We start from the raw sequence: 20,858 nt of genomic DNA on the forward strand, positions 1-20,858 counted from the left end.
TGATGGTTACCATGCACTTGATGGGACAAGGACGGCATGGTGGTGCAGCAGTAGAGTTGCTGCCTTACAGCGAATACAGCGCCGGAGACCCGGGTTCCATCCTGACTACGGGTGCTGTCTGTACAGAGTTTGTACGTTCTCCCCGTGACCTACGTGGGTTTTCTCCGCGACTTCGATTTCCTCCCACACTCCAAAGACGTACAGGTTTGTACGTTAGTTAGCTTAGTATAACTGTAAATTGTCCCTAGTGTGCATGTGTGTAGGATAGTGTTACTGAGCGGGGATCGTTGGTCAGTGCGGACTCGGTGGGCTGAAGGGACTGGTTCCGCGCTGTATCTCTAAAACAAACAAAAAACAAACAAGGAAGCTATTTCGATGTTGTATTGTTTCTGACTTCATATGAAGCCAAAAACTGTGACCTAAATTTAAAACGTTCACATTTCAATTATTCTTTTCCACAGGAAGGCAACAAGAAGGAAGTCAATGGAAGTGGATCGTTTGACATTATTAAATCAGACCCAACAGGTAAGGATTCATTTTCTAGGTTCCAGTTTCCACCCTGTGGCCCACTGACAGTGCAGACACTAAGCACTTTGTACAATACAATACAATACAAAAGCAGTGCCAACATAAGGGCAATTAAATGCTGGGAACTAGGCTGAGATAGTCCAAGTTCATTTAACCCAGGGCCCACCATGATAGGATAGTGCACTGGCATGTGTGTAGGTAGACAAGATGCATGTTGCAGGGTTGCAATTATTTTAAATACAAAGGAGGTTGGAAACATGTTGCAGTTCAGGCAGAGGGAATCACAGTTAATGTTACAGGTCGATAACCTTTACATCAACCATAATGTTTCTACCTCCACAGATGCTGCCTGACCTGCTGAGTGTTTCCTGGTATTGTTTAGTTTAGTTTAGAGATACATTGCGGAAACAGGCCCTTCGGCCCACCGTGTCCGTGCCGACCAGCGACCCCCGTGCACTAACACTACACGACACACACTAGGGACAATTTAAAGGGCCTGCCCCACTGACGCGACCTTTCAGCGACTGTCTTCGACCTTCAAGGGAGGGGGTTGGGTGGGGGGGGGGTGTGTGGACGTCGCGTGCAAAGTCCGGCACCCCGTCCAACTCGTGAACCGATGATCGGCTGTAGGAAGGAGGAGTGGTGGTGTCGGCGGTAAGCGAAGGTCCGAAGGTCGGACAGCTGGCCGGGCTGCCGACCGACAGGACCACGGGCGAGGCTCTGCTGCTGCACTCCATGGGCTGCACTACGTTGGAACGGGTGAGGCCGGTGCCGGACGTGGCGTTCCTACCCGACAGTCCCCTTGACCCGAGTAGTAGGAGTCAAATATGGGAGAAGAGTGGTCCCGTATGGGACAAACCAATTTAGCCCAATATATGGGATGGCCCGACTCATACGGGGCAGTTGGCAACCCTAGTGGTGCTCCACCTGCTGGCCAGACACCAAACTAGCTCTTCCACCATTGAATTCTTCTCCTTGGGCCTCACTTTGTCAGGAACCTCTCCTCAACCTGCCCTCCATGGGTAACCCTGCCATAGCTCCAAAGATAGACATAAAATACTGGAGTAACTCAGCGGGACAGATAGCAACTCTGGAGAGAAGGTATGGGTGACAATTTGGGTCGAGACCCATCCCGAAACGTCACCCATTCCTTCTCTCCAGAAATGCTGCCTATCCCACTGAGTTACTCCAGCATTTTTTTGTCGATCTTCGGTGTAAACCAGAATCTGCAGTTCCTCCCTGCACGCTGGCATGGCTCCAGATGGTTTAGCTCTTAGAATCCATGCAAGCTTCACCACCACAACAAGGTGGTGACCCTCGGAGATGAGATCAAATGTATTTGGAGTAGATCAATATTTGAGGAATGTTGAGGAATGAAGCGTATGAGGAAACTGGCAGAGAAGAGGAATTGAGGCTTGCACAGATGAGCCATATTTCGCTATCTCAGTATGTATGAATAGCAGGGCAGGCTTGAGGGGCCCGATGGACTAATGCCCCTATTTCCCTGTGTGTATTAAGGTTAGGGTTGCCAACGGCCCCGTATTAGCCGGGACATCCCGTATATTGGGCTAAATTGGTTTGTCCTGTACGGGACCGCCCTTGTCCCATATTTGACTGCTACTACTCGGGTCAAGGGGACTGTCGGGTGGGAACGCCGCGTCAGGCCCCGCCTCACCCGTCCCGACGTAGTGCAGCCCGTGGAGTGCAGCTGCAGCGCCTCGCCCGGCCAGCTGTCCGACCTTCGGACCTTCGCTTACCACCGACACCACCAGTAATCGGTTCATGAGTTGGACGGGGCGCCGGACTTTGCGCACGATGTCGCGCTGGCCAAAACTCCTCAGCTGGCCCGCCGGCTGGGCTTTGTGTGCAGTTCAGCACCCGGGCCAACTCATCATTCACCCAGCCACGGTCAACGAATTGCCGTCGGGAATTTGTCCCGTATTTTGACGTTTTGTCCCTTATTTGGGAGTGAGAACGTTGGCAACCGTAATTAGGGGAGAGGTTAAAATGTTATCAATAGATCTTGAGTCCCACTTGTTATCTGCATTTGTTGAGGCTTCAGTCCTTTTGGTCAGACGACCATCTGATGTTGTCTGGTTTTCATATATCATTATCCCCTGTTCTCAGTGGGCAGTTGACAATATCTAGCTTGCTGTTTCTATCATATAATTTTTAATCAGATATTTATATTTTAAAATCTAGTGAAGATTCAAGTAAACCATGACTGCCTTGTAAAATCTCAAGTTTAATTTAATTGATTACTTTTATTTAATGTAATACTTTATCAACCCTATGCTGTTTGCATGCCATTATTTGATCCTTGCTTTCCTCTTACATTGCATTCATGCAGTGAGTCACTATCTGTTTTCTTTTACCTTTTTAGTTTAGTTTAGAGATACAGCGTGGAAACCGGACCCTTCGGCCCACACTAACACTATCCTACACACGAGGGACAATTTACAATCTTTACCAAAGCCAATTAACCTACAATCCTGTACGTCTTTGGGATGTGGGAGGATACCGAAGATCTCGGAGAAAACCCACGCAGGTCACGGGGAGAACGTACAAACTCCGTACTGACAGGCCCCGTAGTCAGGGTTGAACCCGGGTCTCGGGTGCTGTAATGCAGCAACTCTACTGCTGCGCCACCATGCCCTAAATTCATTGAAATCTTACTTTGTTTAAGCAGTCAGCATATTGCTTGCAACTGAAGATTCTGCTACTACTGCTAGAGGCTGTTCAGTATTCATTCTGTTCACATACTTGACAAGATTTAATTTTCTGGATGCAATTTTGTTCTCTAGATCTCAGGAAAAAAACTTGGGATCACTGCAGATTTCCTAAATTGATTCCTGGGATGAGGATGAGAGAGATTTAAGGGAGGTTGCCTATATGAACTAGAGCCTGGAGGAAGGGGATCTCATTGCGAGGGATTGTCCATCTGATGTGATGACCTGATCCAGGGTCTTGACCTGAAACTTCGACATCCGTCTGACTCCACAGATTCTGGCCCGACCCGCTGAGTTCCTCCAGCCTATGTCGACACAGAATGCTGGAGTAACTCAGCGGGACAGGCAGCATCTCTGGAGAGAAGGAATGGGTGACATTTCAGGTCAAGACCCTTCTTCAGATTGAGAGTCAGGGGAGAGAGAGACTAGAGATACGAAAGTGTAAGGTGTGAAAATGACAGATCAAAGCATAATAAGGAAATGTAGATTATAATAAGGTTCATTGTTAGCTGAGGGGAGGGGGACAAGGAGGCATTAAATCAGTCAAATTAATCAGAAAGACAGTTAAACTAGTTGGAGAACTAGGGTGGGGGAGGGACGGAGAGAGAGGGAAAGCAAGGGTTACTTGAAGTTAGAGAAATCAAAAATTTTACCGCTGGGTTGAAAGCTGCCCAAGCGAAATATGAGATGCTGTTCCTCCAGCAGTTTGTTTTCTGCTCCAGATGCATGTTCAGACTCTTGTGTCTCTATAAGTCCTACTTTAAACTTGATTTGTTCGAATCCCGCTTGGAGTGCATACTGTCGTCGTGTCCTTGGGCAAGACACTTCACCCACCTTTGCCTGTGTGTGAATGTGTGTGAATGTGTGTGAGTGATTGGTGGTGGTCGGAGGGGCCGTAGGCGCAGATTGGCAGCCACGCTTCCGTCAGTCTGCCCCAGGGCAGCTGTGGCTACAGAAGTAGCTTACCACCACCGAGTGTGACTGAGGAGTGAATGAATAATGCGATGTAAAGCGCCTTGAGTATTAGAAAGGCGCTATATAAATCCCATCCATCATTATTATTATTATTTGTGTAAGTGACCAGCTCTGCATTTGTGACAATTGCAGATAATTTAACTGGAATGGTTGGCACTGCCCTGTATGTGAGCCCAGAGGTTCAAGGCAACGCAAAGGCTACTTACAACCAGGTAAGCATCGTGTCTGTATGAAAGGATCATTAACACTGATTTTGAGAGGTACTGAAAACGGCCTATCACATTGTGACTGGTTTAAACCAGGGGTGGGGAACCTTCTCATGTTGGAATGCCACATTAAGTTAGCTGTAATCTAATAAGGCCGCATCCAAGAAACTTCAATTAGATATACTTCAAAATGTACGTTATTTTGTAAAAATCTAACTACTATGTACTAATTTCAAGACATTGTTTGTTAATTCTAAAGTTAACTAACCTTTTAATTACTTTGTTGTGACTGCATTCTGGAGTCTAGAGTCGCATTAGAACTAAATTATGAGCAAAACAGGTGTTAAAATCGCCCTCAAGACTTACTAATGTTTTAATTGTGGCCGTCATAGTCGGGGAGGATTATTTAGTTGAATCTTCTTTTACTCTTTGGTATTTTAAATACGTTCATTTTAAGATTAAAGTAAAAATAATAAAAGACGAACAAAAACATGTTAATAAAAATAAAAGGATTTGTTCTACAAAATTTGGATTCATTCAAAAGGCCGCACTTCGTGGCCTAGAAGGCCGCATGCGGCCTTAAGGCTGCAGGTTCCCCACCCCTGGTTTAAACATTGCTCTCCATATGTGACTGCATGATTTTAATTTATTTTTTGTCCGCTAACCTGTTGTGATAATAGACAATAGACAATAGGTGCAGGAGTAGGCCATTCGGCCCTTCGAGCCAGCACCGCCATTCAATGTAATCATGGCTGATCATCCCCAATCAGTACCCCATTCCTGCCTTCTCCCCATATCCCCTGACTCCGCTATTTTTAAGAGCCCTATCTAGCTCTCTCTTGAAAGCATCCAGAGAACTTGCCTCCACCGCCCAATGAGGCAGAGAATTCCACAGACTCAAAACTCTCTGTGAGGAAAAAGTGATTAGTTTGGCACCTGAATGTGTTGCTGCTGTGAATAGAAGCTGTAGATAGAGCTCTGAGCTCTTCATGCCACATTGACTGCTCAACGACTATACACCACTAGGAGATGTTGTTCTTGGCTGTGCTCAGCAACTCTCCATTTTAATAACTATCTTCCAAATGGGAGTAAATCCTATCTTGAAGAACTCTCTCCAGCAGTTTCCCCACCACTGAAGTGAGGCTCGCTGGCCTATAGGTCTCTGGATTCTCCCTACTTCCTTTCTTAAACAAAGGAACAACAGTGGCCACTGACTCTCCAGTCCTCTGGGACCTCGCCTGTGACTGGAGAAGAAACAAAGATCCTCGTCAAGGTCCCCACAATCTCCTCTCTTGCCCCCCTCAATAACCTGGGATAGATCCCATCAGGCCCTGGGGACTTATCCACCTTAATGTTCTTCAAGAGTCTCAGCACCACCTCCTGTTCTATCTCAAACTGCCCTGGCATATTTGTATTCCCCACACTGATCTCACTGTCCTCAAAGTCCGTCTCCTCGGTGAATACAGATGCAAAGTATTCATTTAGTACCTCACCTACATTCTCCAACTCCAAGCATAAAATCCTTTATCTCTGAGCGGTCCGACCTTCTCCCTGGTCCCCCTCTTATTTTTAACGTACGTATAAAAATCCTTGAGGTTTTTCTGTAATTTGACGCCTATGACATTTCTTGGCCTGCTTCTGGCTCCTACTTGCTTTATATTCCTCATAAGCCCTGTCTGATGCCACCTTCTTAATCCTGACATTCGCTTCCGTTTCCTTCCCGACCAAGTTTATAATGTCCTTGGTCATCCACAGTTCCCTTACCTTGCCGTCCTTATCTCTCCTCCTTACATGCTGATCCTGCACTTTGATCAACTAGTCTCTAAACAAATCCAACATGTCAGCTCTGAATTTACCCCAAAAACAACGGCTCCCAATCTACCCTCCCTCGCTCCTGCCTAATGACATTTTAATCTGACTTGCCCCAATTAAGTACCTTCTCCCCCTCTATTCAAAACAATTAATTAAAAGATATAGTGTGTAGGAAGGACCTGCAGATGCTGGTTTAAACTGAAGATAGACACAAAATGGTGGAGTAACTCAGCGGGACAGGCGGCATCTTTGGAGAGAAGGAATGGGTGACGTTTCGGGTCAAGACCCTTCAGAATAATTAAAGGACAAAGTTACTTGGCACATTAAGAAAAACAAAATCAATGGAATCACAAAACAAATAACATAATTAAAAAAAAATTCTAGGAAGGAATTGTAGATGCTGGTTTACACTGAGGATAGACACAAAAAATGGTGGAGTAACTCAGCGGGACAGGCAGCATCTTTGGATAGAAGGGTCTCGACCCGAAATGTCATACAGAGGTGTTGCCTGTCCCACTGAGTTATTCCACCATTTTGTGTCTATCTTTGGTGATTTAAAAAAAATGTTTGGAATTGCCTGGTGATGAATGAATGATGTTCCTTCTGTTGCCGTGTGTAGATGTTGATGATTCACTGTCATCTCTTGCAGAAGGTGGACTTGTTCAGTTTAGGAATCATTTTCTTTGAGATGTCCTATCATCCCATGGCTACTACTTCTGAGAGAATTTCCGTGCTCTGCAAACTTCGAATGGTAGGTACAACCTGTTCTTCGTCAATGGGGTTGTAATTGATTGGAAATGGATTGTAACTCTGAGGCAGGTAAGTGGAGAAATACTTCGCCTACGTTATCAATTCTGGTCAAAATGTTAAACTGTTAAATCAGAATCAGAATCAGATTTTAATCACCGAGTATGTTTTGCAACATACGAGGAATTTCATTGGCCAGGTCAGTCATACAATTAAAAGCAACAAATCACTCAAAAACACATTTTAACATGAATGGGGGCGCTGCAAGCCGGCGCCCTGTCAGCAGCGTGTACGTTTTTTTCCAACTTTTTTTGTTTTTTTAGTATGTTTTAAAGTATGTTCTTTGTGTGTTTTGTGTGGGGGGTGGTGTGGGGGGGTAAGGGGGAAACCGTTTCGGTCGCCTCCTCCATGGAGAGGCGATTTTTTCCAGGTCGCCTCCCCCGTGGCCTAACAACGAGGATCGGGCGGCCTTTCCCGGAGACTCACCCGGGGCTTCAGCAGCGGGCGCAGTGTGGACTCTCGGCGTGGAGCGGGCGAGCCCTCGCTGGGGCTAGCCGGAGGGGAGCGCTCCGTTTCGCTGGCCCGGGGCAGCCGGCAGCCTGAAGTCGCAGCCTGAAGCCGCGGTCTGCACAGCTCCAGCTGGCTCGGCGTCTACAGCCCTCGTGGGGGACCCGGGGGAAGAAGAAGCCATCACTGCCGGCCCGCGGCCAACTTCTACCGCGGACCCGGCATGGACTTACCATCACCCCTGGAGGGGAGCTTCGACCGCCAGCCCTGCGGTCTGCGGTGCTTCTGGCTGCGGCGCGAATTTTAAATCTTCGACCGCCGGCCTGCGGCCTATAACAACTTAAAGCCGCGGTCTCCGGTTGAGGAAGAGCCGACTCTGGACTGACTCTGGACTCTGGTCCCGACCAAGGGGGGAAATGGAGGAGGACTGGCCAAATTTTGTGCCTTCCACCACAGTGATGAATGCTGTGGTGGATGTTTGTGTTACATTTTTATTGTGTATTGTGTGTTCTTTCTCATTGTACCGCTGCTGACATATTCATTTCTCTTGCACTTTATGTGCAATGTGACGAATAAACCCGTATTGTATTGTATTGTACATCCACCACAGTGACTCCTACACATTCCTCACTGTGATGGAAGGTAAAATAAAGTTCAAGTCCTTCCCTTGTGTTCTTCCTCGGTCGGGGGCTTCGAGCCCTCTGTTGACGGGATGGTCTTGATTCCCGTAGCCAGTGGTGTTCGGGCCCTCCGCATCGAGGCGTTCAGCTCCTGCATCGAGGGAATGTCAGCTCCCCCGCGCCGGGCGATCGAACCTCGCGTCGGGGCTGGTCGAACCTTCCGCGGCGTTGGAGCTCCCGACTAGCCTCTCCCGAAACTGTTTAATTTAGTTTAGAGATACAACGTGAAAACAGGCCCTTTGGCCCACCGACTCCGACCCGTATCCTATCCTACACACCATGGGTAATTTGCAGAAGCTAGTCGTCGGCCTGTACACGATCCATATCCCCCTATTCCCTACACTTCCATCTAGAAGCCTCTTAAATACCACTACTGTATATGCCTCCACCACCTGGTGCAGCCTGAAGCCACAGCCTGAAGCCGCGGTCTGCACAGCTCCAGCTGGCGCGGCGTCTACAGCCCTCGTGGGGGACCCGGGAGAAGAAGAAGCCATCACTGCCGGCCCGCGGCCAACTTCTACCGCGGACCCGGCGTGGACCTGTGCGTTTCAGGCCCCACTACTCTGTGTAAAAAAAAACTTGCTTTGCACATCTCCATTAAACTTTCCTCTCTCACCTTATGGCTATGCCCTCTAGGGTTGGACATTCCCAACCTGGGAAAAAGTGTCTGACTCTCTACCCTGTCTATACAGTGGCTTGCAAAAGTATTCATACCCCTTGAACTTTTCCACATTTTGTCACGTTACAACCACAAACGTAAATGTATTTTATTGGGATTTTATGTGATAGACCAACACAAAGTGGTGCATAATTGTGAAGTGGAAGGAAAATGATACATGGTTTTCAAATTTTTTTACAAATACAAAACTGAAAAGTGTGGCGTGCAAAAGTATTCAGCCCCCCTGAGTCAATACTTTGTAGAACCACCTTTCACTGAAATTACAGCTGCAAGTCTTTTGGGGTATGTCTCTACCAGCTTTGCACATCTAGAGACTGAAATTTTTGCCCATTCTTCTTTGCAAACTAGCTCAAGCTCAGTCAGATTGGATGGAGAGCGTCTGTGAACAGCAATTTTACAGAGATTCTCAATTGGATTTAGGTCTGGACTTTGACTGGGCCATTCTAACACATGAATATGCTTTGATCTAAATCATTCCATTGTAGCTCTGGCTGTATGTTTAGGGTCGTTGTACTGCTGGAAGGTGAACCTCCGCCCCAGTGTCAAGTCTTTTGCAGACTCTAACAGGTTTTCTTCCAAGATTGCCCTGTATTTGGCTCCATCAATCTTCCCATCAACTCTGACCAGCTTCCCTGTCCCTGCTGCAGAAAAGCATCCCCACAGCATGATGCTGCCACCACCATGTTTCACAGTGGGGATGGTGTGTTCAGGGTGATGTGCAGTGTTAGTTTTCCGCCACACATAGCATTTTGCATTTAGGCCAAAAACTTCAATTTTGGTCTCATCTGACCAGAGCACCTTCCTCCACATGTTTGCTGTGTCCCCCACATGGCCTGTGGCAAACTGCAAACGGGACTTCTTATGGCTTTTTTTCATCAATGGCTTTCTTCTTGCCACTCTTCCATAAAGGCCCGATTTGTGGAGTGCACGACTAATAGTTGTCCTGTGGACAGATTCTCCCACCTGAGCTGTGGATCTCTGCAGCTCCTCCAGAGTTACCATGGGCTTGGCTGCTTCTCTGATCAATGCTCTCCTTGCCCAGCCTGTCAGTTTAGGTGGACGGCCATGTCTTGGTAAGTTTGCAGTTGTGCCATACTCTTTCCATTTTCGGATGATGGATTGAACAGTGCTCCGTGAGATGTTCAAAGCTTGGGATATTTTTTTATAACCTAACCCTGCTTTAAACTTCTCCACAACTTTATCCCTGACCTGTCTGGTGTGTTCCTTGGGCTTCATGATGCTGTTTGTTCACTAATGTTCTCTAACAAACCTCTGAGGCCTTCAAAGAACAGCTGTATTTATACTGAGATTAGATTACACACAAGTGGACTCTATTTACTAATTAGGTGACTTCTGAAGGCAATTGGTTGCACTGAATTTTATTTAGGGGTATCAGAGTAAAGGGGGCTGAATACTTTTGCACGCCACACTTTTCAGTTTTTTATTTGTAAAAAAATTTGAAAACCATGTATCATTTTCCTTCCACTTCACAATTATGCACCACTTTGTGTTGGTCTATCACATAAAATCCCAATAAAATACATTTACGTTTGTGGTTGTAACGTGACAAAATGTGGAAAAGTTCAAGGGGTATGAATACTTTTGCAAGCCACTGTACCTCTCATAATTTGATATATTTCTATCAAGTCTCGCTTCAACCTTTCACATTTCCGGCATCTGCAGTTTTGCAATCATGGATGTCCTTCTGCAACCTCGGATGTTCCAGAGAAACCAATCCAAGTGTATGAAACATCTGCCTGCAGCTGAAACCCTCTCATCCATGCAGCATTCTGGTAAACCTCCTCTGCACCTCCTCTCCACATTTGTCCTGTTTATGGGGCAACCAGAAGCGCACGCAATCCTCCAAATGCGGCCTAAAGGGCCTGTCCCACTGTACGAGGTAATTCAAGAGTTCTCCCGAGTTCCCCCCGATTTGAACTCAGAGAATTACAGTAATAGCCGCTCGTAGGTACTCGGGGCTCTCGTGGACATTTTTCAACATGTTGAAAAAACTTCACGAGCTTACCGCGTTTCCCGAGTACCTGCCGTTAGCGTTACGAGCCGCTAAGAGACGTCCCGAGCTCCGACGTACCCGCTACATACATTCTACGTGTTTACCACGAGTTTGATTAGGTTTTAAACTCAGGAGAGCTCTTGGGTAAACTCGTATAGTGGGACAGGCCCTTAACCAAACTCCTATGGAGCTACAATATGACTTCCTGACTCCAAAATTCAATGTCCCCAGCAATGAAGGCAAGCATACCATATGCCAGGGGTTGGCAACCTACGACCTCCAGGCCGAATGCAGCCCAAAACCTAAAATCATCCGGCCCGCAGGCGGATTTTTCCCCCCGTAATCAACCTGCCCGCCGAGCTCTGTCTGTACCGCATCGTGCGCAAAGCCGCCGGCACGGCCGCGCACCTTCTGTGAACACGTTTAAGAAAGAACTGCAAATGCTGGAAAAATCGAAGGTAGACAAAAATGCTGGAGAAACTTAGCGGGTGAGACATGCGAGGATTGCATGAGGCTACCTCACCCGCTGAGTTTCTCCAGCATTTTTGTCTACCTTCTGTGAACACGTGATTTGATGCCTGCCATCCGGGGTGGGATGGGGGCGGGATCCATGTGTATAGATGTGGCCCGACATCCGCTCACAGACATGCGTCCCGGCCCCTATGCAGAACAAGGTTGCCCACCCCTGCCATATGCCTTCCTTACCACACTATCTACTTGTGCTGCCACCTTCAGTGAGCTATGAACTTGGACTCCAAGATCCCCCTGCACATCAATGCTGTTAAGGGTTTTGCCATTAACCATATCCTCTCTCCTTACATTCAATCTCCCAAAGACAATCTGCCATCTCTCTGCCCATCCCTGCAGCTGATCTATATCCTGCTGTATCGCTTTATATTCTGTGTTTTGTGTCTGTCTGTCTGTATAAATTGTATACATGTAAAACTGTCCCTAGTAGTGTGTGTAAGGTGCAGGGATCGCTGGTCCATGCGGACTCGGTGGGCCGAAGGGCCTGTTTCCGCACTTAATCTCTAAACTAAACTAAATAACTTCATCCCCACGGTCTTCAGACTTTTGAACAGACCGTATATAATGACACTATTCCTAATTTTCCATTCTACCTCAATGTGGCACTCATACTTCTTATTTATCTGCACTTTTCCTGAAACTATGCACAGTATATTCTGCCCTCTGTTCGTTTTTGCTGTACTCATGATCTGCCAGGATAGCTCAAGGGCCTGTCCCACTTTCACGACCTATTTTCACAACCTCTGCCGAGTTTGCCCTTGACTCATACTCGCAGCTTGGTCGTTGGAGGTCGTAGGTAGGTCGTAGGCAGGTCGTGATGCTAGTCGTAGGTACTCGTGGCATCTAGTCGGTCGGGGCGTTTTTTCAACATGATGAAAATGTCCACGAGTAAAAAAGTTGTGAATTAGGTGGTGAAAGTGGGACAGGCCCTTCACCAAACACAGTTTTACAATACACATGAAAATAATGAACCAATCCCAGTACTATGTGCTCGTGTACACAGGAGAGGGAAATTAAATGTTAGTTCAATGAAGATATATTGCTGATTGAAACTTTTCCTCTCTCCCAGCCAACAATTGATTTTCCTGAAGATTTTGACGAAGAACAATATTCAAAACAGGTACGTCCTTCAGCTCTGCTTGTCCAGTTGTGACCAGTCAGTCATTGGCTCGTAGGTTGCGGGGCGGGGATTATTTTCAGAAATTGTTGTTTTTTCAGTTTAGAGATACAGAGACAGCCCGCACCGAGTCCGCACCGACCAGCGATCCCCGCACATTAACACTGTCCTACACACACTAGGGACAATTTACACATATATCAAGACAATTAACCTGCAAACCTGTACATTTTTGTTTAGAGATACAGCGCAGGAACAGGCCCTTGCGGCGCACTTTATCAGTCACTTTTGGAAAGGTAGCGGTCTTGATCTCAGTCATAAGTGTTAGGAACAGATTTAGGCCATTTGGCCCATTAAGTCTACTCCGTCATTCAATCATGGCTGATCTATCTCTTCCTCTCAACCCCATCCTCCTGCCTTCTCCCCATAACCCCTAGCACCCGAACTAATCAAGAATCTAGCTATCTCTGCCTTAATAATATCCATTGACAGCCTCCACAGCCTTCTGCGGCAAAGAATTCCACAGATTCGCCACTCTCTGACTAAAGAAATTCATCCTCTTCTCCTTCCTAAAGGAACATCCTTTAATTCGGAGGATGTGACCTAATTCTGCTCCTATCACTTATGACCTTAGAAGACTGAAGAAGGGTTTCGGCCCGAAACGTTGCCCATTTCCTTCGCTCCATAGATGCTGCCTCACCCGCTGAGTTTCTCCAGCACTTTTGTCTACCTCTGACCTTAAGGCCAGTTTGTTTTTTAACTAAAGATTCCAGCATCTGTGATCTCTTCTGTGTCTATATAACAGTATAATAGAGAAAGGAGACATGACTTTGAAATTGTCTTAAGATGGCTGAAGAGGCTCTGTTGTCAATTTGTCTTGATCTCATTAAACAGAACCGTTAGAATGGCTGAGTGGTCAATTGAAGATAGACACAAAATGCTGGAGTAACTCAGCGGGACAGGCAGCATCTCTGGAGAGAAGGAATGGGTGACGTTTCGGGTGAAGACCCTTCCTCAGGCTGAGAGTCAGAGGAGAGGAAGAGTAGACATAAGGAAGGGTGAGGTGTGAAAATGAGACATCAAATGGGACGAGATCAAGGGCAATGTAGAATAGATCATTGTTAATTTGGGGATGGTGACAACAAAGCATACAAAGATAAAACATTAATCAAGGGGTCAGTCAGACTGGCCAGAGAACTAGGAAGGGGGAGGGATGGAGAGAGAGGGGATGCAAGGGAAGTTAGAGAAGTCAATGTTCATACCGCTGGGGTGTAAGCCAACCCAAGCAAAATATGAGGTGATGTTCTTCCAATTTGCGCTGGGCCTGACTCTGACAGTGGAGGAGGCCCAGGTCAGTGTGGGAATGGGAGGGGGAGTTAGAGCATTTAGCAACCAAGTGATCAGCTAGTTTTAGGCGGATTGAGCGGAGGTGTTTCCATGGAGGCTCAGTACAAGCTCTCTGTTGTCCCACGGGTTGCGCACAAGACCTAATATCCCGTTTGCTCCTTTGTTTGTTCTCGTCACAGAGGTTGATCCTCGGGTGGTTGCTGAACCATGACCCGGCCAAACGCCCCACTGCCGTGGAGCTGCTGAAGAGCGAGCACCTCCCGCCCCCCCAAATGGAGGAGTCAGAGCTGCACGAGATGCTGCACCACACACTGGCCAACAACAGCAGCAAGGCCTACCGAACAATGCTGACGCAGATCTTCTCTCAGCGCATCACCCCTGCCATGGATTTCACCTACGACTTTGACATTCATAAGGTAGGAACCAGATGCCGCCAAGATGTCACGTGTCCCAGATAGAACAGTGCAATTCTAAAGGGCATGTCCCACTTGGGCGTCATTTACGCGACATAATTTACGCATCAATACCCGCGCATGGTGTGCATTACGCGCGGATGGTGCGTGCTGATGTAGGCAGTGACGTGTGGACGAGCACCGCGCCCCAGGATTTTGGGATACACAAAATCTTCACGCGCCATCACATGTGGTTAAAGTGCACCCTGTCAGATTTTATTAAAGGCCATTTTTATAGATTTTGGTTTCACCATGTAGAAATTACAGCTGTGTTTGTACATAGTCCCCCCCATTTCAGGGCACCGTAATGTTTGGGACACATGGCCTCACAGGTGTTTGTAATTGCTCAGGTGTGTTTAATTGCCTTCTTAATGCAGGTATAAGAGAGCTCTCAGCACCTAGTCTTTCCTCCAGTCTTTCCACTGTGCTGGACTGAATTTCTCCCAGTCCTCTGGTAGGCGGGTTTTTCTGACAAATTTGTACACACACACGCACACGTACGCGCACACACACGCACGCGCACACACACACACACGCACGCGCACACACACACACGCGCACACACACACACACACACACACACACACACCCCCGTGGGCACATCGAGCAATCCTTGTTCAATGCGTACACTGGCCCGATCCGTATCTCCGATACATTGACGACTGCATCGGTGCAACCTCCTGCACCCATGCAGAACTCATTGTCATTACCACTGATTTCCATCCTGCACTAAAATTCTCTTGGACCATCTTATAACAAGAGGAATCGATTTTTATGACAAGAGGAATCAAATTTTATAACAAGAGGAATCGGATATAGGAGCAAAGAGGTCCTTCTGCAGTTGTACAGGGCCCTAGTGAGACCACACTTGGAGTATTGTGTGCGGTTTTGGTACCCTAATTTGAGGAAGGACATTCTTGCTATTAACGGAGTGCAGCGTAGGTTTACAAGGTTAATTCTTGGGATGGCGGGACTGTCACATGCTGGTAGAATGGAGCAACTGGGCTTGTACACTCTGGAGTTTAGAAGGATGAGAGGTGATCTAATTGAAACATACAAGATTGTTAAGGGTTTGGACACGCTAGAGGTAGGAAACATGTTCCCGATGTTGGGGGAGTCCAGAACCAGGGGCCACAGTTTAAGAATAATGAGTAAGCCATTTAGAACGGAGACGAGGAAACACTTTTTCTCACAGAGAGTGGTGAGTCTGTGGAATTCTCTGCCTCAGTGGAGGCAGGTTCTCTGGATGCTTTCAAGAGAGAGCTAGATAGGGCTCTTAAAAATAGCGGAGTCAGGGGATATGGGGCGAAGGCAGGAACGCGGTACTGATTGGGGATGATCAGCCATGATCGCATTGAATGGCAGTGCTAGCTCGAAGGGCCGAATGGCCTACTCCTGCACCTATTGTCTATTGATTGACATCTACTACAAACCTACTGACTCCCACAGTTATCTCGACTACACTTCTTCCCACCCTTCTTCCTGTAAAGACTCTATCCCCTACTCCCAATTCCTCCATCTACGCCGCATCTGTGCCCAGGATACCAGGACATCCTGGATGATCTCATTCTTTTAGGGAACGGGGGTTCCCCTCTTCCGTCATAAATGAGGCCCTCAGTAGGGTCTCCTCAATATCCCGCGGCTCCGCTCCGCTCTTGCTCCCCATCCCCCCCAGTCGCTAGTCCTCACCTTGCGCCCCATCAACCGTCACATACAACAAAATAATTCTCCATCATTTTCGACACCTCTAACGAGATCCCACCACTAGTCACATCTTCCCATCTCCACCCTTTTCCACTTTCCGCAGAGACTGTTCCCTCCGCAACTCCCTGGTCAACTCATCCCTTCCCATCCAAACTACCCCCTCCCCAGGTACCTTCCCTTGCAACCGCAGGAGATGCAACACCTGTCCCTATACCTCCACCCTTACTTCTGTCCAGGTCAGTCCTGTCAGGTGAGGCAGAGGTTCACTTGCACCTCCTCCAACCTCATCTACTGTATCCACTGTTCCAGGTGTGCACTGCTGTATATCGGCGACACCAAGCGCAAACTGGCCGATCGTTTAGCTGAACACCTTCACTCAGGCCTACGCGACATCTCGGTTACCAAACACTTTAAGACCTTTCTGTCCTGGGCCTCCTCCACTGTCAGAATGAGGCCCAATGCAAATCGGAGGAACAAGCAGCTCATATTTGGCTTGGGCAGCTTACACCCCAGCAGCATGAATATCGATTTCTCTCATTTTATGCAATCCCTGGATGCGCGCTCTCTCTCTCTCTCTCTCTCTCTCTCTCCCCCCCCCCTCTCCCCCCCTCCCCATCCCTCCCTCTCCCTCCCTCTCGTGTATGGCAGTGTATGGCAGTCCATCCTTTCACCCTTTTATTTTATTTTTAGTCCTGTTCACACAAATGTTTGTTGGAGGTCTTTTATGTGGTGGGTGGGGGGAGGGGAAGGGGGAAACTTTATTTCCTAGTCCCTACCTGGTCGGAGAGGGAGCTTCCCTCCGAGCTGCTTCTTCGCCCCTTCCTCGCCCCCTACCATCGACACCATCACGGAGCGGGCGATGCCTTACCGGGTTGCTCCGGAGTGCTGTGACCGCCGACTCCACCATCCGAGGAGCTGTGGCTGCGGGCGTCCAGCCGCGGGCGGGCGGCGCTGGATTTAGAACACCGCGGAGCCTGGGATCCGAGATCGCCAGAGTCGGAGCTCCAACCAGTGCGGCCTGAGGACTTCGGGAGCCGCGGTCTCCGGGGAGGAAGCGGCCGCTCCAGACATTTCCAAGCCGCTGAGGAGTGATCACCCGACACCGGAGTTCCAGCTTCCCGACAAGGGGGCCTGAAAACATCGGACTGGCTGCGGAGGCCACAAATAGGCCCCGACCTCGGGTGATCACAGAGGAAGAGGACTGAACGTTCTGGTGCCTTTCCCCACAGTGGAAAATGTTGATTCTGTTGTGGGGGCACGTTCATGTTGAATTCTATAATGTGTTGTGTCATTTTAATTTTTTTTAATTTTTCTATGGATGTAAGGAAACTTAATTATTTCTTCTATGTAAAGCACTTTGGTTTCAACGCGAGTTGATTTAAATGTGCTATATAAATAAAATTTACTTACTTATTTTTGTTCCGAAGAGTCGCTAGAAAATGTGGTTCAGATTGTAATTTAATCAGTTCTGTCTAAGATTGTAACGGGTTTTTCTGTCTTCAGGGCAGTTTCTCGTTGCAGCACAATATGGTGCAGGAGTTTGTCTGGGAGACTGTGTGTCGCGTATTCAAAAGGCACGGTGAGTGAACGACATTGACATGACCTTGTCCACATCCACTGACCAAACCCCATCCTCACTTAACTCCAGTGCTCTGTGTCTGGCATAAGCTGCCTTGTTTTACATTAACATGTACTTATGCTGTGAGTGGAGGGAGAATAAGACGATGGTAAGACCGCATTTAGAATATTACATAGAAACATAGAAAATAGGTGCAGGAGGAGGCCATTTGGCCCTTCGAGCCAGCACCACCATTCAATATAATCATGGCTGATCATCGAAAATCGGTACCCCGTTCCTGCTTTCTCCCCGTATCCCTTGATTCCGTTAGCCCTAAGAGCTATATCTAACTCTCTCTTGAAAACATCCAGTGACCTGGCCTTCTGTGGTAGAGAATTCCACAGATTCACAACTCTCTGGGTGGAAAAAGCTTTTCCTCATCTCAGTCCTAAATGGCCTACCCCTTATTCTTAAACTGTGACCCCTGGTTCTGGACTCCCCCCCCCCCCCAACAGACCAATGCACTGAAGTCCTGAATAACCACACATTGCGACAATCCTTACCACCTGCCCCCTTTTCCCTCAATGTTCCTGACTTTGCAAGTGTGTAATTTAGTCTGTGCATTTCAACTCTCTTTGCAGGTGCCACTTGGTTAAACACACAGCTATTTATGCCAAAGAACAAAAAGTTATTTGAGAATTGTGAGGGAGCTTGCTTCATGGACCATAGTGGAATGCTGATCATGCTTGCACACGACCTGAGGGTAAGTCGCGTGTTTGTATGGACCACGTGTATTGGCGTAACCTATGAGAATGGCGTGTGGTCTTTCGCCAAGAACACTTGAGTGGCTGTTTACGTACTTTATTTCCCCTGTATTCCTACCCTCATGGCATTTTAACGTTTCTCAAGTTAGTTAATGCCATTACAAAGATGGGTTAATAGCAGAAATTACTGGAAGTTCACAAGTTAAAGGAGTAGAATTAGGCCATTCGGCCCATCGAGTCTACTCTGCCATTCAATCATGGCTGATCTCTGCCTCCCAATCCCATTTTCCTGCCTTCTCCCCATAACCCTTGACACCCGTTCTAATCAAGAATTTGTCTATCTCTGCCTTAAAAATATCCACTGACTTGGCCTCCACAGCCCTCTGTGGCAATGAGTTCCACAGATTAACTACCCTCTGACTAAAGAAGTTCCTCCTCACCTCCTTTCTAAAAGAGCACCCTTTAATTCTGAGGCTATGACCTCTGGTCCGAGACTCTCCCACCAGTGGCCCTTGTGGCTAAAGGGATCAGGGGGTATGGAGAGAAAGCAGGTACAGGATACTGAGTTGGATGATCAGCCATGATCATATTGAATGGCGGTGCAGGCTCGAAGGGCTGAATGGCCTACTCCTGCACCTACTTTCTATGTTTCTATGTAACATCCTTTCCACATCCACTCTATCTGTGCCTTTCATTATTCTGTAAGTTTCAATGAGGTCCCTCCTCAACCTTCTAAACTCCAGCGAGTACAGGCCCAGTGCTGTCAAACGCTCATTATATGTTAACCCACTCATTCCTGGGATCATTCTTGTAAACCTCCTCTGGACCCTCTCCAGAGCCAGCACATCCTTCCTCAGATATGGGGCCCAGGTTTCAAAGGTATTTTATTGTCACATGTACCAATAAGGTACAGTGATTTGCGAATTACCATACAGCCATACTAAACAAAAAAGTAACAAGACACACAACTACATGAAAGTTAACATAAACATCCACCACAGTGGATTCCCCACATTCCTCACTGTGATGGAAGGCAAAATAGTCCAATCTTCTTCCTCTTTATTCTCCCGTGGTCGGGGCAGTCGAGCAACCTGTCGGGGAGATCAAAGCTCCCGCAGCCGGCGGTCGAAGCCCCCGCGTCGGGGCGAACAAAACTCCCCTGTCAGGGTGATCGAAACTCCCGCGGCAGGGTGGTCGAAACTCCCGCGGCTTGGAGTTCCCGAAGTCTGTCTCTGACCAGAGTCCGCGGGCTCCGTGGTGGTAAGTCCGCAAGCACCTGCGGTTGGAACTCCGAGGTCGACCCTTGGCAAACGCCGCCAACTCCTCGATGGTAAGTCCGCAGGCGACCGCAGTAGAGCTCTCATTATAGGTCTCCAGCAAAGGCCACCAACTCCTCGATGTTAGAGTGTGGACAGAGATACGGTACAGAATAAAATGGCATCTCCCTCGAGGTAAGAAATTAGAAAGAGTTTCCCCCCAAATCTCCCCGCCCCCTCCACCCCCCACATAAAACAAGCTAAAGTACACTAAACACATACATTTAACACATACAATTAAAACACAAAGAAGGGAAAGGCAGACAGACTGTTGGCTCACAGTATTCCAAATGCGGCCTGACCAGCGTCTCATAGAGCCTCAGCGTTACATCTGTAATCTGGAAGTGGACCAAGCGGTATCTGCGGAAAGTGAATTAGAGTTCAGGTCTGAGATCTCTCGTCAGTTTTGACTAAGGGTCCCGGACCCTTAATCTCTCAACGTGCACTGGTCTCTCCGCAGATGCTGCCTCTCCTGATGATTGTTTCCTGCATGTCCTGTTTTAGAACATAGAACAGCACAGTGCAGGAACAGGCCATTCGGCCCACAAAGTTTCTGCCGAACATGATGCCTAGCACCTACCCCGCAAGAAATGCAACACCTGTCCCTTCACCTCCCCCCTCGACTCCATTCAAGGTCCCAAGCAGTCGTTCCAGGTGCGACAAAGGTTCACCTGTATCTCCTCCAACCTCATCTACTGCATCCGCTGCTCTAGATGTCAGCTGATTTACATCGGTGAGACCAAGCGTAGGTTGGGCGATCGTTTTGCCGAACACCTCCGCTCAGTCCGCAATAACCTACCTGACCTCCCGGTGGCTCAGCACTTCAACTCCCCCTCCCATTCCCAATCCGACCTCTCTGTCCTGGGTCTCCTCCATTGCCAGAGTGAGCAACAGCGGAAATTGGAGGAACAGCACCTCATATTCCGTCTGGGGACCTTGCGTCCTTATGGCATTAACATTGAATTCTCCCAATTTGGCTAGCCCTTGCTGTCTCCTCCCCTTCCTTAACCCTCTAGCTGTCTCCTCCCACCCTCCCATCCGCCCGCCCTCGGGCTCCTCCTCCTCCTCCCCTTTTCCTTCTTTCTTTCCCCCCCCCACCCCCCATCAGTCTGAAGAAGAGTTTCGGCCCGAAACGTCACCTATTTCCTTCGCTCCATAGATGCTGCTGCACCCGCTGAGTTTCCCCAGCAATTTT

At 48.0% G+C, this 20,858-nt stretch overlaps 1 protein-coding gene across 3 annotated transcripts in view; it reads left to right on the plus strand.

The window, feature by feature from the left end:
• The window catches only part of eif2ak4 (eukaryotic translation initiation factor 2 alpha kinase 4), a 125,492-nt gene that overhangs the window by 60,373 nt on the left and 44,261 nt on the right, over positions 1 to 20,858 (plus strand). For all 3 annotated transcript variants that reach the window (XM_033026581.1, XM_033026582.1, XM_033026583.1), the window contains 7 exons: positions 462 to 525; positions 4,365 to 4,444; positions 6,900 to 7,001; positions 12,475 to 12,525; positions 14,049 to 14,285; positions 17,529 to 17,604; positions 18,225 to 18,346. In XM_033026581.1, coding sequence (XP_032882472.1) covers positions 462 to 525; positions 4,365 to 4,444; positions 6,900 to 7,001; positions 12,475 to 12,525; positions 14,049 to 14,285; positions 17,529 to 17,604; positions 18,225 to 18,346 — 732 coding nt within the window. The remainder of the gene's footprint in view (positions 1 to 461; positions 526 to 4,364; positions 4,445 to 6,899; positions 7,002 to 12,474; positions 12,526 to 14,048; positions 14,286 to 17,528; positions 17,605 to 18,224; positions 18,347 to 20,858) is intronic.

This window comes from Amblyraja radiata, chromosome 9 (assembly GCF_010909765.2).
Source record: "Amblyraja radiata isolate CabotCenter1 chromosome 9, sAmbRad1.1.pri, whole genome shotgun sequence".
Taxonomy (NCBI): domain Eukaryota; kingdom Metazoa; phylum Chordata; class Chondrichthyes; order Rajiformes; family Rajidae; genus Amblyraja; species Amblyraja radiata.